The 16,758-nt window shown below is 36.6% G+C and overlaps 1 protein-coding gene and 1 long non-coding RNA gene across 2 annotated transcripts in view; both read left to right on the forward strand.

Annotated features, from left to right (window-relative positions):
• Positions 1-12,989, forward strand: part of LOC140227445 (nose resistant to fluoxetine protein 6-like) — a 49,300-nt gene extending 36,311 nt beyond the window's left edge. Inside the window, exons 2-7 of the mRNA XM_072307850.1 lie at positions 1,596-1,688; positions 4,800-4,962; positions 5,843-5,922; positions 10,827-10,928; positions 12,761-12,935; positions 12,978-12,989. Of these exons, the coding sequence (XP_072163951.1) occupies positions 1,630-1,688; positions 4,800-4,962; positions 5,843-5,922; positions 10,827-10,928; positions 12,761-12,935; positions 12,978-12,989 (591 nt within the window). The 5' untranslated portion in view covers positions 1,596-1,629. The remainder of the gene's footprint in view (positions 1-1,595; positions 1,689-4,799; positions 4,963-5,842; positions 5,923-10,826; positions 10,929-12,760; positions 12,936-12,977) is intronic.
• An 860-nt stretch (positions 12,990-13,849) lies between these two features.
• LOC140226800 (uncharacterized) lies at positions 13,850-15,717 on the forward strand. The gene is made up of 3 exons (XR_011900998.1): positions 13,850-13,982; positions 14,743-14,885; positions 15,613-15,717. It is a non-coding gene; the product is annotated as an uncharacterized lncRNA (long non-coding RNA).
• Positions 15,718-16,758: the final 1,041 nt, after the last annotated feature.

A 16,758-nucleotide genomic window follows, 5' to 3' on the forward strand; every position in this document is an offset into this window, starting at 1 on the left:
ACGGATAATGTGAGAGAAGAGTTAAAAACGGGACTTTGTTTGATCAGACAGGGAAAGATAGGAATTAAATACATAATTATATTTTAGTCGAAAGCTCTAAAGAAAGCGGAAGACCAAACGACAGGAAAAAGTGCTTTATCCCATGGCGTTTTGGTTTATCTTCTTCTCCAACATTATTGCGTGCCTGTTATTAAAGGTACGTGTCTGTAAAGACGGCTTTTGCATTCCTGTGTAGCCGGCCCCTTGGGGCATGGTCCTCACAACGTTTTCGAGTAGGCTATAAAAAAAAAAAATAATTAAAAAAAATTCTTGGCCTTTCCTGTACAGGAACTGGAACTAGAATACGATTTTGTCATAATTACTACATGATCACACACAGTATATGTCAATATACAGATATTCACTTAATTCATTGCTTCTTCTAACCATACTTATTCAGATTAAATTCCCCACCTTGCCCCATTAGATACAGAGAAGGCGCCGTAAATGGGATGTAGGGAGCACTGGGATCCTTGTATAGCATATAAATTGACATCACTCTGATAACGCGCTAGATTTAGCGACTTAATATATAATTACCACTATTGTTATTATTTAATCAATTTTTAATTAAATACTAATTGAATAAATTATGAGTTAATTATTACAACCTTAGCGTATCAGTTACGGTTTCAACGAGGGTTTGAAATGGCTTCTCTCTCTGTTTCCCCTATGTATATCCCCTGAACAGTGATGCCCATTTTAGAACTTTATCACCTTCGCGATGATACCTGCCAAGTTTGGTGAAAATTTAACAATGCATTCTCCAGAAGAGGATGAAAATGTATATCACAGTGTATAATGTACCCCCAACTTGGACACCAAGGCTGGGGGGGGGGGGGGGGCACTCCCGGATCCGCCATGAACAAACTTGAAACTATATACTGTAATCAATGTATTTCAGTAGGCCGACAAACTTATAGTTCTATCACTTCCGGTTACAAAGAGGGAGATTTTTACAGATTCGGGGGGGGGGGGGGGGGGACATGGTGCCCACTTGATCAAGTTGAGAGCCCTTTCTCCCCCTAGGGATGCTACCTGCCACGTTTGGTGATAGTTTCATCATGGAGTTTCTCAAGAAGATGCACTATTTAGATCCCCATTTAGACCCCTATCCCTCCTCCACAGGCTCGGAAACTAGTCGTCAATCTGCTAATTGTCATATTATGTAGTATTATCCTAGCTCTATCACTTCTGGTTCTAGAGAAGAAAATTCTAGAGAAGAAAGGGGAGGTATGGTGCCCATTTGAATAAATTGAGATCCAAAGTCCTTGTGGATGCCACCTGTTATACCAGTTTGGTGAAAATCCGTTTCGAGGTTTATATTAAGAAGATGGAAATATTCTTTTAAAAAAAAGTTTAAGCACGACGAACGACGCACGACGGACGCAGGATAGTGAGTGATTGCAACAGCTCACTAATACTCTTGAGCCTTTGCACAGGTGAGTTTAAAAAAAATAACAAACGAAAATTGTCTCAGAGTTTTTACGTTTGGTTCAGTGTTTACAAATACAGACTCATTTCCAACTTTCTTCTCCTCCTCTTGAACTTCACAGCGGATTTCTCCTAACATGCCTGACGCTCAAAAAAATGAAGGCCAGTGATGGGAAGATAAGCTGGATAAGGTTCTACCTTCACAGACACTTCAGGTAAAGGATTGCAGGCAAAATATCATACAACGCGTCTACTTCATAAACATCACGCAAAAACTAATGGATGCAAAATTTCATCTGTTTTCGTGCCAATTTTTTTCTTCGCAAGCTACGCCATGGGTGCATGATTAAAATGGCTAATTTTCGAAGAGAGAAAAATGGATTGTGATATTACGGGAACAAGACAAATAATGCTTGCTTGCACACATGTTTGAGCAACGTCGGGGCACAGAATCCCCCTTTGAACAGGTAATTCCTTGTTTAATCTGTCTATAGCATTAATATTCGCTTAATGTTAGGTCAGGTGACAGTGGTGATACATTTTTCCATACAGCAAATAAATGTATTTGGCATGATAATAACTAGGTACCAGTTGAACGAGTGACAGCGTGTTAAAAACTCAACTTTACATTGTTTGTTTGTTGGTTTGTTTGTTGTTGTTGTTGTTTTTTTTGTTGTTGTTGTTTTTTTTTTGGGGGGGGGGAGGTTGTAGTGGAAAAGACGAAATGCGAATGTAGTGTTCTATAATTTGCCCGTCCAGCCTGCTCCAGTATAGCAGACATTGGTAGGTCACCTCTAGTGCTGTGTGCTTTGAACTTATCCGTATTAACATGATTAACACCAGCTGTTGTAAGTATATAGTAAGGATGTTTATGTTGTCCTTCGTAATTTCTCGGTGCTCGAGTGGTGTGCACAGAGAAGATCGAGAGTTGAGTGCACAGGATGTGGTGTGTTTGACTTAGGGAGCGTTAGGAGTGTGATGCTCCTATGAAGCAATATGAGTCCCTCCTATAAAGCAGCACGAGTCCTCCCTATGGCCATTTCTTATGAATTATGAAGAGTGGAAACTATGCTTGACTGGGCCAGTTTGGTACAATGATTATTCCATCCGCATAACCCTTCCTTACGTTACCTTTTTGCGGGCATTTTTTTTCTTTCTTTCTTTTTTTTTTTTTTTTGCTAAGACGAAATGGAGGAAATGCGTAGAATTTCAGTCCGACCCAATTGAGAGTGAATTTTACCACATCGACTGAGACCGCTTCAGGCAGTGTCAGGGTCATTTATAACTATGAAACATATTTCTGCTTATTCAGTGATAATGAGAGTAAGTCGATTTCAGGTTCTCGGAACTTAGCAGTGATGGTATGGAAAATTACCCTGTCAAGCGTCCATTTTGTCCTTTCGTCAAACCTTTGAAACACGTCATCTGCTTCCTCGCTAAATTTGCCTGGCAAACCCAAACTTTGTGATTAATACACCACATCCAAATGTACCTTGCAATGCTGTTACATTCCACAGATTTCATTTCTCCCATGTGATTTACGTAGGATACTGCTGTGTTGTTATCTGTGCGCATAAGAATGAGCTCATATACCATAGTGATTGCAGACCAAATTTTACCACCAGGGCCCTGTTTTATGAAGAGTTAAAATTGATTATAAAGGTGATTTCAACTGTAAGTCTATGGGAGACTGTGTAGTAAGGAAATTTAAAATCGATTTTATCTTTTGATAAAACGGGGCCCAGGACTTCTAGACAGTATCTTACTGTCTTTGATATAACATAGCTCGTCCTCATCCCACCTACCCCCTGTGGAAATGTGTTGGTCAGTGGCATCCCAGCCACTGTACTATATACTAGCATTTGTACGGTTATCAACGGATGGATAGGATCTTCATATTGGCATGTGTGCAGGCTCGACACAAGAAACCCACCACTCGAGTTTTTGTTTTGATTCATGTAGTAATGGCATTCTCTTGTTAAATTGACCTCTGTGCAATTTAAAGGCAACAACCTTATCTTTCACTGTGGCTTAATAAAAACAAAGGCTCATACCGGCTTGCCTGCTGGCGAGGCTGCCACCAGTTTCCCAATGACTTTTAATGTAGGTTTTCCCATTTATTTTCAAACTTTTTTTCATTCAATTCACAAATTTTTACTTCAATTTCATCGCGGGATGTCGGGAATAGGCGAATCTTACCTTTAAATTCGTCTTTCGTCGTTTATTGTCAAATAAAGTCCATTCAATTTAGTAATTTGGCATACATTTTCTTCATTTACAGTTCAAATTCGTCAGTCTCACTCGCAGCACTCAAAACAGCAGGATCGATTTCATCTTTTGTCAATCATATTCTTTAAATTTTTATTCATATTCGTCTCATATCTCTAACTGGTGTGATTTCCCAGTCTTTCATGTCTTTTTTTCTGTAACCGTTCACATTTTACATTCAGGAGTTAACATACACACAGGTGCCCCCCCCCCCCTACACACACACACACTCAGAACCACAGATACAGACACACACACAAGCAATCCGAGTACACACTGATACAAGCAGACGTACCGTCTCGCACACGACAACATCTGGCTAATTAACTTTTTTTGTCCATCGCACAAAATGGCCACTCCACAATTAATGTAAATGTTAATTGTTATAATGATATATGTTCTAATTTGTATATACAATGTTGCCTTCCAATCACATTTAGAATTCAAAATGGTTTTCCATGGACTTGGGTCGTTCTTATATTCAGATACTCAATTACAATTTTATATTTTGAAAAATAAGCAAGTAAGCAATTATAATTTTATATTTTTAACTGTATAATTATTGAAAAGAGGAATTCGCAAGAGAAGCATGGCTTGTAAATTTTATGAATCACTCTGGGAGATAAGGGCATCTCAAGATCAGGAAAACAAACTAAACATAGGCATAAAAAAGAAGCAAAGGGAAATTAGAAGTGGTTTACAATGAGGTTCTTATAAAAGGGTCGCCAGGGTATGGGCAGAAACTTGAAATTCAATGAAAATTTGCCAAATAATCAAACACGGAATCTTAATATTAGAAAAAGAAAAACTTATCATTTATTTGTTTATTTATTCATTTATCTATCTATTTATTTATCTATCAATCTAATTTTCTGATAATGAAATATTGGTGTGTGTTTTTTTTTTTTCAGTTTTGATCTAAAGGAATAAAAGGTCAGAGCATTTTTACAAAACCCGGGGGCAGTGTAAACGAATGTTTTGGGGCACTCAAGAATAATTGTTCTTGATATGCAGTTTATTTCAGTATGCTGTTTGACGGCTCTCTATTTGATTTACAGGTTAACTCCAGTCCTGGCTATGGTTATCCTTATTTGGATGTTCATTGTTCCTGAGATGAATCAAGGCCCGATTTGGTACCACCAAGAGGAATTTACCCGCAAGTGCCGTCACTACTATTGGAGCTACATCCTCTACATCAACAATTTTATCTCATCCGTTGACGTAAATATGATATGCCAGTGTCACACAATCACATACCTTAGCGTCGTGTAGTGTCTGTAATGACGAGAGAGTATGTCTCGCACTCCTGGTGATCGAACTATACCTACTGACCTACAAGTACAATACAACACCAGATTGCGAAGTTTTGAATATACTCGTATATAGTGAAACTGCAGAAATGAACACAAAACTTCATTGACCCTGGAAAAAAAAAAAGATGATGTCGCTTCTGTAATGGTTTTTCATCCCAGTGCATATAATAAAATTATGTAAATTTCAACCGAGAATGAGGATATGTCGGAAGCGAAACTATTTCGTTCGCATACGTTGTACATTCAAGACTGTTTACCCAGAGGGTTTAAGGTCCTTTCACCTTTGGGAAGAGTGATTTACAAAAAAAAAAAAAAAAAAACTATTCGAGATATCACATTCGATGCATATGTGAAGGTCTGTTGTATCACAAAACAGCCTACCATATAAAATTTTTGCAATAAGGCCTAAAATATAAGGAGATATCATAAAACCATAACTGTAGACGGTTTAGTCTTGTGAGATATTTCTTATAACTATTGTTCAAATTTTGTGTATCCAACAATACTTAACACTGATTATACGGATTCAGATTTTTACGGTGGGTGTTTCTATCACAAATTCGCATGTTGGAACCATTTTAAAGCACTAACGCTGCGTTTTGTGTCACCTGCAAATGGTAAATTATGCCTTAAAGCTACAATGAACAGTTATTCAATCTCGGGAATTCAGTCCTAAGTTTCTTTGACTTCAGCTTTTAATCCTTGAACCATATTTCCTACCCGTTCTATAAACTGATGAGTCAGTGAGTTTGATGTTAACATTTTTTTTCTCTGTCTCTTTTCCATAGTGCGTACCTGGTACTTGGTATCTTGCCTGTGACATGCAGTTCTACTACTTAAGTCCTCTACTCCTGATTCCTCTGTACAAGTTCGTGCATTCCATTACTTTAAAAGACAAGTTCACCTGCATAGACATGCTGATTGAGTGAATGCTGTCGTGAGTAGAACACATAAGGAAGGATTTGATGAAAATCGGACAATCCGTTCAAAAGTTATGAATTCTCGAAGTTTCTACTCAGAAATGTCAAAATATTTTCACTTTTCTCACATAATAAAAGAGCACATGACTTGCCTCTTTCAGAAGGCAGTGACAAGTCGAGGAAAAGTGTACTTAAAAAAAGAGAATCCTCATCTAGCAGTGACTGCGCCATTACTTTTGAACGGATTGTCCGACTCCCCCCCCCCCCCCAACTTCCCAATGTGTTCTACTGATATTGCTGCATTCAATCAATCCACATTTATATGAAGATGGGACTTATCCTTCAATCCTCTATTGGCAAGATGTACCAGGTAAAATACCCTCGAAGACGGAGTATAGTCAGACCACGTAATCAATCGGTCTTCCAACAAGCTGTCTTCGGGCAAAGTATGAAAGTGCCTCTCTTAGGGCTTTGAAAAAACAGAGTGTTGAATGACCGCGGCAAAAAAAAAAAAAGCGCCGGTAATCGACGGCGCGGCATACTAGTATATTTCCCCAAAGGCGGTCGACCATACACATTACTATGCTTGTTCCTGGTTCTGAGAGGTATACCACTTTAGGGATTGAAATGAGTTAGGATTTTGACCATCTATCACGTGTTTGTTTGTTTATTTGTTTGTTTGTTTGTTTGTTTTTGTTGTTGTTGTTTTTTTTTTCTTTTTGTTGCCGAAGAGAGGCCATCTAAATCACCCACATCAATAGTTTTGGAGGAGATGTGCAAAAATGTCCTGCGAAAAAAAAAAAAAGAAGCCCAGCCCGGCATTATTTGCAGCAAACATGGACCAATCCCCGATTCATTCTGAGGATCGTTCAGGAAAGAGGTACCCTTAATAACATTATTTCGGGGAAAGTACTAAAACATCCCATATATTTCAATGGTTTGGGGGAAATATTCCCCCTATTTGAGCCAATAGAACATGCTTCTTTTTTTCCGAAAAAAAAGGGAATGAGCACGAGGTACAGATGACCAGTTCAACCAGTATTATGGAAAACTAATGAACCTTACAGTGTATTGAGTAAAGTACATAATTGTCAGTTACAAGAAATTACAAAAGTTAAGTATTTGTATAGAAATCAGTGTATTCTTGATACAAATTTTCAGAATTTTCCTTAAGAGTTTTTACGGCGTAACAAAGGTATCAGCTTTAAACATAAAGCTTATTTCTATTATCTGATAAGGCTAGAAAAGGGCCTAGTTGAACTTTCTCAGTTATGCACTGGATCTAGGGTCAAGTTTTTTTTTAACAATTAGTTATCGAATATGACATTCCAATCAGAGATCGAAGGAAATATGACTCCCTCATGAATGGAATTTTTCTAGTGGCTTGACTTCCCCCGACAGAATGAGGACATTGAAATATGTATACAATATTGTCTCACAACTACTGAGGTTAAAAAAGTTGTACGACGTTCATATAGTGAATTGGGATGCTTTATGAATTCGTGGAAGGCAGAAAATAAATGGAATGATGTATTTCCAGAAGAAGGTGAGGACTTAAAGGAGGTAGATTGGTCTATTTATCATACAAACAATTTCAGGTGAACAATGACTCACCTACGAGCATTTTACTTTAAAATAGTTCACATTGGAATCGTGATCAATAGTTTCCTTTTTAAGATTAAACAGAAAAAAATCATCAAATTGCTCTTTTTGCAAAGAACATCCTGAAACCTTGGACCGTTTGTTTGTCAATTGCCAGAAGGTTTTACCACTCTCGCACAATTTGTTTTTTCATTTCAAAAGAGACCGACATGAATTAGGATTTTTCATCATTTCATTTAATGTTTGGTATTGATGAAGAAACAAAACATAAAAACATATATCAATGTTCAGTTTTTATGCTTAAAGTTTTCATATATGTGCAGAGATTTCAACTTTTTCAACTTTCAACTTTCAGCTTCCAACTTTTGAGGCATTTCTGGTTTTTGCAAAAAAGAAAAAAATATTGAAAAGAGAATTGCAGAAAAGAAAGGCAAATTACCGAACCATTATTTTGAATAAATACATAATCCAACCTAACCCTCCATAATGTAGCTCTTAGATTGTATCCCCTATTCAATTCAATTTTATTCAATTAAGTTTTATTCCCCATGCTAAAAAGTATACAAAAAAAAACCCCACAAGTACATGTACATGGACATAACATATATTGCACATTAGGTTTACATAAAAAACAAAAGGAATGATGCAAACAGCTATAATTAGCATGTGTGGGAATCAGAAAAGACCATACTATAGGACTTATCAAGGCCGATTCCCTTACAAATGAGGCTACAAATTGCAATCAAAGATATACATTTTTAGAATGAATCTCTACCATTAGAAATTATACGCAAAATTGCAAAAAGGACAAAATACACACGAAAGACAAAACAGAAGAAACCAAAAAGGCAAATATCCCAATAATTATTCAGCTGCAATTTGGATTAAAAACATTCTATATCTACGTTTAAAAGATGATAACGTAGGACATTCTTTAATAATAGCAGGTAACTCATTCCAGGACTTAGCTCCAATATATTTAATTGTAGTCTTTGAAAATTTATATTGCAGAAAAGGTAAACATATGTTATTACCACATCTTGTGGTATAACTATGGACTGCACTATTTTGAACAAATAACTTATGGAAGGTTACAGGTAAAACGCCTTTAAAATATGAAAACATAAATGTGGCCACTTGTAATTGCACTATTTGATCAATTTTTAAAACTTTCATTTTCTTGCATAATGTTGCAGTGTGCTTAAAAGGGCTTACGTCACAGGCTATTCTTATTGCACGCTTTTGTAATAATAACACACGGTTTAATAAGTACAATGAAGTGTGACCCCATACTATTGCACAATAAGTTAAGTGGGGGGAAATCATTGTGTGATATATGGTTAAAAGAATCTTTGAAGGAAGTGCATATTTCAAATAACTCATAACACCTACAATTCTGCTTATTTTCATACAAACATCATTTATATGGTCTTTCCATGTTAAACCATCATCAATTATCACACCAAGAAATTTAATATTATTCACTTGTTTAATTTTAACATTACCTATATGTATTTGTAACGCATTTTCATCTATTACCTTATTCTTTGTTTTAAAAATCATATAACATGATTTTTCTATGTTTTACAACAGGCGATTTGTAACAAACCAAGAATATACTTTCTTCATTTCTGTGTTAACCATATGATTGACTTTATGAACATCCCGACCAGAGAAAAAAAAGTTTGTGTCATCTGCAAATAATATAGAAAACAAAGTAGGGCTTACAAATTGCAGATCATTGACAAATAAAAAAAAAAGAAAAAAAGAAGGGGACCCAGTACAGAGCCTTGTGGGACGCCTGTTTTTACATGACACAAATCTGATTTTATATCATTTACAATTGTATATTGTGAACGATCTGATAGATAACTCTTAAACCAATTCAGAGCACTCCCTCTTATTCCATAATATTCCAATTTAGTAATATGCTATGATCTATACAATCAAATGCCTTTATTAAATCTAAAAACATTCCAACCACAAACTCATGATTTTCAAATGCATTTGATATTTTTTCCATTGGTTTGAGTAATGCCATATAAGTGGAATAGCCATGTCGAAATCCAAACTGCTGATGATATAAAATATTATTGTTATCAATGAAGGATATCAATCTAGCATAGACTAATTTTTCAAACAATTTGGTGAAAATTGACAACAGCAATATAGGTCTATAGTTTTGTAATTGGTGCTTATCCCCCTTTTTAAAAACTGGAATTACCTTCGCAACTTTGAGCTTCCGAGGGAATATACCATTTTCCAAAGATGAATTAAATATTGCACATAAAGGTTCCATTACAAAACGAATATATTTTTTAAATACATTGACATGGATATCATCGTCACCAGGACTTTAGTTTACATTCAGATCACTTACAATGGTTAATATTTCGGCAATTGTGACAGGTTTAAAAAAACATGGATTAGCTTTGTGCAGGTTTGTGCAGGTAAGTATGAATAGATTCAGATGAATCATATACGTCAGATATAATATTGCTACCTATAGTAAAAAATATTCATTAAAATGTTGTGCGACAGACTCTTTATCATCAATAAGATGACCATTGATTTGTAATGAATCTATACAGTTACTCTGTCTTTGTTTATTCATGACATCATTTATGATAGACCATGTTTTCTTTAAGTTCCCACGCGCGTTGTGAAATTTCCAATGATAATATTCACGTTTTCTCTTACGTATTCATTAGATGGTATATTGTAATATTTGATAAGTTTATGAATTACGCCGAAACCTACAAGATATTGACAGTTGAAACTTCTGCATAATTAATATTTGTATACTAACCATGTGATATGTTGATCTTGCTGATATTGACATTATGTGTACCTTTTGTAAATGTTGTGCATTTGTTTGTTTACCTGTTTCTTTGCATCCAATAAAAAGTGTTGTTGTTTTTTGAAGTAGCTTTCTACATCATGAATTGAGCGGACGCCAAAAAAAGAATTAATAAATAACGGAGAACTGTAGCTATTGTTCTCTAGGGACACTTCTACTTTTTTTTTTTTGTTCGTAGTCTCGGTATTCTTTATTTGATGGCTTCCTTTTCGGAATAAACATCTTAGAAAAATAAAGTTTCGAAAGCGAACGGTGGGTGAGTGAAAATATAGACTTTTAGTTCAAAGTTTAGTTTAGCATGCAGATACACTTCTATCGTTCACTCCATTTTAAAGAATGTAATGTGTGCGATGGGTGCTTTAAACCAGTGCTGTTGGCTTAACTCGGCAGGTTTCCTAAGATTGGACTGGGCGCCATCACCGCCACGGGTATTGCAAGCTTTATCACCACGGCTGCTATCGTTTGGAAGAACAATATTGGACTAGAGCTGCAGTGCGTAAAGTTGATACCAGAGGCACACATACACATACAGGCACACACATTCTCGTATTAACTAGAAATGATGACTTGTATAATGGTACATTACCAAAAGGGTCTGACAAAGTGCGTGAGAGAAGGATGGGATTAGTGGGACATTTTTGCGCGGCATCCGGAGCTATCTGCCAACTACGTACCTCGCAAGACGAAATACACAGGCATATAGATTAAAGGACAAGTTCACCTTCATAGACATGTGAGTTGAGTGAATGCAGCAATATTAGTAGAGCACATAATTGAGAGTTTGAGGAAATCGGACAATTCGTTCAAAAGTTATAAATTTTTGAAGTTTCTGCTCACTCAAGGCTGGATGAGAAGACTACTATAGTTTGAGATGTCACATGAGTACAACGATATCAAGAAGGAACAAAGAAAATTTAACATATTTTCACTTTTCTCGCATAACAAGAGAACAATTGATTTCTCTCTTTCAGAAGGCAGGGGGAATAATATTACTCTTAACATATGTCAGCAACAAGTTGAAGAAATGTGCACTTTATTCAGAAAGTAAAGTTTTGTTAAATTCTCTTTTTATATTCTTTATATTATGGTTGTACGCATATGACATCATACACTGTAGTAGTCTACTCATCCAGCAGTGACTACGCAGATACTTTAGAAATTCATAACTTTAGAACGGATTGTCCGATTCCCCCAAACTTTCACTGATGTGTTCTACTAATATTGCTGCATTCACTCAATCCACATGTATATAAAGGTGGACTTTAATGTTTGCATCGACAGTTGGCTAGTAGGCACGCACTCCTTTATGAGTCAGCTCGTAATCAGCTCAAGTTCACATTTTGAACTCTTCTTTTTTTCTCTCTCTCTCCCTGGGATAGACACGTCTGCACTCTATTCTTTTAAACGACATAGTGCGTGAGAGTTTGCCCAGCAATATCTTTTGTTAATCATTATAGTAGCATGAACATAATGTTATGCTCAGTCTACAGAGATAGGTGTATGTCAAAGTCTAATTTTTCTGATCAGAATAGTACTTTAGCAGTGATGATACTCTCTAAAAAAATCGAGTGAAAATGTTCACTCTTAAAGGAGTGAATACAAAAAAAAGAGTGAATTTAGAGTGAAATTGGAGTGAATTTTGAGTGAAAATGTTCACTTTCACTCGTTTTAGAGTGACGTCAGGGATCACTCAAAAATCTTCGAGTGATCCCTGAGGTCACTCCAAAATGAGTGAATATGAACATTTTCACTCGAAATTCACTCCAATTTCACTCTAAATTCACTCTTTTTCTGTATTCACTCCTTTAAGAGTGAATATTTTCACTCGATTTTTTTTTTTGAGAGTAGATGATGTCTATGGCAGAATCTTGGTTGGGATATTTCCTTTTGGGGCGTATCCAGGTAATCTGAAGATTGAATAGTATAAAAATTATTACAAGACCCACAGTACGTATTGAGCATGTTGAGATATGCATTTAGCCACAAAATGGATGTTTAGGGTATCATGACTCAACGAAAGTCAACATTATGTGTGTATTGCAAAGTTTCTTTAAATCTTGTCTGTACTGTTTTAAGTAAAAGTAGAATGTCTACGATCTCATGGACTTCACAGAGTCTATCGAAAGTTATGGAACGTGTTCACACTGTCCGGCACAATAGGCCTATACTGCCTTAACAATCTAATATTTGACATGTAGACACCCAGAATGTATGCTGCCAATTATCACAAGAAAAATGATTTTAGATTGAATTTGGGAAGTTGTGGGGAATAGAATCTCTGACGCAGGAATTTACCATTGTTTGCGCACGTCTCTTGCATGCAGTTCATTCGATGACGCTTTTCCCGACGGAAACCATACATCATCACCTGGTAATAACGGTGATTACTTCTCCGTGGTATACGACAAACCGTACTGTCGCATCTCGCCTTACTTGTTAGGCATGATGTTGGCATACCTCATGCAACGCATCGGGAGGAGGACACTTGTTTTGAATTCCGTGAGTTTCTGGACAATCTTTATTGAAATTTGTCTTGCTTAGGTCACTGAGTAGGGAATCTTTAGCAACCATGCACCGAAGGCAAAGAGTCAATATAGCGTGTATTATGTTATAGTAGTATTTATTCAACTTAATATGTAAATTTTGCCATTATAATTGAAAATTTCAACGTGCATGGTTATTTATTGGTCTTTCGACCGCATCTTCTTTGTCAAGTGAATCTCACATCAAGCAAACACAAGGTATTTTAGATAAGAAGCCAGAAAAGTCTGTGCTAACTTTCACTTCAAAGGTGCAAAGTTAGTTACATTATATCTAAACATATCAAGTCTTAATACATGTATGGGTTTATTTACCGTGTAGTATCCTCTTCAGTGTCACCACAGTATTGCCACTTGTCTTTTCTCCAAGAGTGTCCTGCAATTATCATTATGAACACCCAACTTTACCAGATACCGAATATTTGGCGAAGGTCGACAGGGGCATCGTAGTAAAGGAATGTTGTCCAAGAACAAACTAAGCTCTTGGTAGGACTCTGGGCTCATGAGTCTATTAGTGTTCCGCCCTCAAGCTGCTCGAACTGGTATAGAACCGACAAACGGATATCTTATATTGGTCACATTTTGGTTTTCACAGGAATGTCAACCATAATTCCGTGCCACTCTTTTAAAATATAATTTCTGAGTAATGTTCCCACCCATCTCGATTGGGGTGGGGGACACATAAATGTAATATCTTACATTTTATTTGTGTAACCATAATATTCGGACAATTTTCAGAGCAATATAAACTGTACTACTGCGTTCGTGCGTTTTATGTTGGGTGATTATTTTGTCTTAAACGTCAGTGTATATCGAACTGATTTTCAGGTTGTTGTAGCTGGTGGATGGACCACTGCTGTCATACTGTATATGGTGGTGATCTACCCCAATGTCCATCGTGGTGCGTCGAGTTTAGCTGAGAGTGTCATGTACTATACCTTCTCCAGATTCACCTTGGCCATCGCCATTGCGTGGGTTATATTTTCCTGTCACTATGGATACGGCGGTGAGCAGAAATGATATGTCCTAATATACTGCAGATGATTATAGACGAAGCTAACAGCTAAGCCAGGTCTTCTTCTTGTTTTTTTCTCTTTTTTTTTTTTGTATTGGCGTTGCCAGCTATTTCAGGCCACAATGAGTGAGCAAAGAGGTGAAACTAGATGGGTGTGTCAGAGATGTGAGCTGTTGACAAGTTTGCTCGGCATGATATAAACGGAATTTGAATCTATGGGAAAAATTAATTTGCAAACCCACCGGTAAAAAGTCCTGATCTGTGAAATGCATTCTTTGTTTCTTTTTCTTTTTTAAAACGAAAGTGAATTCAATGACTGCGATTACCCTTATGGAACAAACACATGGTAACACAGTGTGGTTTATGTGGTAGTGTCCCAATTTCACATAGTTACGATGTGAAATTGGGACATTACCACATAAACCACTCTGTGTGAGCATGTGTTTGTTCCATAATGGTATGTCTGAAAATTTTCCTTTAAACCTGTTGAAAAAAAAAGAACAAAATATCTTTGTCTTGGATGCTATCATTTCTTTCTTCGTTACCCCCACGTTCTGTATTAAGTTAAAAGTTAATGGCAATTACATCTGAGAGCTAAACTTAAAATTGATGGGAAAGTTTGCAAAGTAAAACTGTATAAATTTTTTGTTTATGTTGTCTTTAAATACCTTTCTCGTGCGTGTATCTGTGGTTTTATTTGTGTGTAGTTATGTTTATTTTTTGTTTACAATTTTTTTTTCTTTTTCATAAGGAGTGGTCAACGACTTTCTGTCCTGGCGACTGTGGTCACCCTTTAGCCGGCTTACATATTCCGCATTCCTTCTGCATCAGGTCTTGCAAGATGTGTACGGATTCGGCTTAGCCACGCCCATCCACTGGTCTATCTACAAATACGTGAGTATAGCGAAAGAAGTACATATTGACACCCGTTATTACCTACGCCAGTTATAGGCAAGGCATATTAGATGCAATCTACAACAATTCACACATTGATGACTACATTAATTGCAGATCGTCATATTTCTGGGTGTTTGTCTCTTCACTCTGAACTATAACAAATAGTTTATTGCGGTGGAACTAGCGGGAGGGGGAGGGGGTATGGGATGGAGATCCCCTCTTCACGAGAGAGTTTTTGACCTTTTAGAATTGAAAGTCAACGATCTGGTGCAAATTTTCCATTGCTTACGATATGCTCGTTTCAAGATTACAAGAAAAGTAATAGTACAGACAGTAATGATAACAATAACAGTGAAATTTATGTATTTACCCATCCCCGTCGTATACATCTCTTGATAAACATTAATTACATTAAAGGCAGAAGAAAATTGTTTTTAGGGATCAGAAATATTATGGATTCCGAAATAAAGACGAGGTGACAATGACAAACATGACAATAATAATAACAACAATAATAGTGATAGTCATGATATTAGATACAGAGAATACCACTAATAATTCAATTCTCTGAAAGGGGGGGGGTGATTGTACATGTTATCCCCCCCCCCAAAAAAAAAAACAACAACAACAACAAACAAACAAACAAAAAACTCTCTACGCCCCGGAATTGCATTACGTGACAGAGTCATGTAAGTTTGATCTTTTACTTTTGTGGTCTTTTCAGGTTATTCTGAGTGCAGGATTCCTCTCGCTGACTTACGTTTGCGCCTTCGTTATGTGCCTACTTCTAGAATTTCCATTCATCAACCTGGGGAAGATGCTTTTGACTGATGTGAAAGGGGCTCGTGGTAATGGAAAACGCAATAGTAAAAGGGATAACCCAACAAATGAAAATTATCATGGGGGCGACTGATATGAATTATAGAGTATAATGATTACCTGTAAATACTTCCGACTGCGAAGAAACTGACAACTGAACCTCAAGAATCGAAGGTTTTTTGACTTATTTGTATATTGTATATTAAAAAATATTACTCATTACCACCTGGAAAAAGACATACTTTCTCTTTCACTTTCACAACCTGAAGACTATTCTGTGTCGTATTATGATATCAGAAGGCTGAACAAAAATTGCGATCGATCAAGTATATACAAACTAATGTTTTCAGCCTCAGTGAGGCCTTGCTATCAACTGTCGTGCGTTTTCTCTGAATAATGGCTAGTAAAACGTTTGCTTTTTAACTCTTTGTTCAGTGAAAAACATTATGATCCTGTCATTCACTTCCGGGTCAGATCAAAGAAACAAAGCCTCAGTCGCTATAAAAATATATATCGAGCAAATATAATACCTTGTCACAATTATTTGAATATAACTCGAATGATCCTGTGAGGAATTTATCATCTATCTATATACATGTACTTTGATCGCAAACCAGTAGTTATATCAGAATAATCAAGAATATTGTTGATGAAGCTTTCCAGTATACCCACCTGGACATACAAAGCATCTGTGTTGCGTTTAATCTTTAGAAGACCCTGATTAAGTTGGTAATTTATACTCTGTACCCGCGTTGAATTTGTATGCAAAAAACAAACAAACAAATAAGCAAACAGAAACAACAGCGTCGGTGATCTTGATCTTGATGAAGTAATTCCTATGGCAACTGCAACGCAACTAGACTTGGATGGGTTGGTGCAGGGGCAGTATGTGATGGTGCACGTGATTATACCATGATTAGATGTGTACAATTAAAACGTGATGCATACGCAAGTCAAAGATGCCCTTGAATTACACCATCCTGTCAGGAATGGGAGGTTTCATCGTTCAAATAGCTGGAAGGGCAGTCTCCAGGAAAGCAGCAAGGGTTTG

The sequence above is a fragment of the Diadema setosum genome, chromosome 4, assembly GCF_964275005.1.
Source record: "Diadema setosum chromosome 4, eeDiaSeto1, whole genome shotgun sequence".
Taxonomy (NCBI): domain Eukaryota; kingdom Metazoa; phylum Echinodermata; class Echinoidea; order Diadematoida; family Diadematidae; genus Diadema; species Diadema setosum.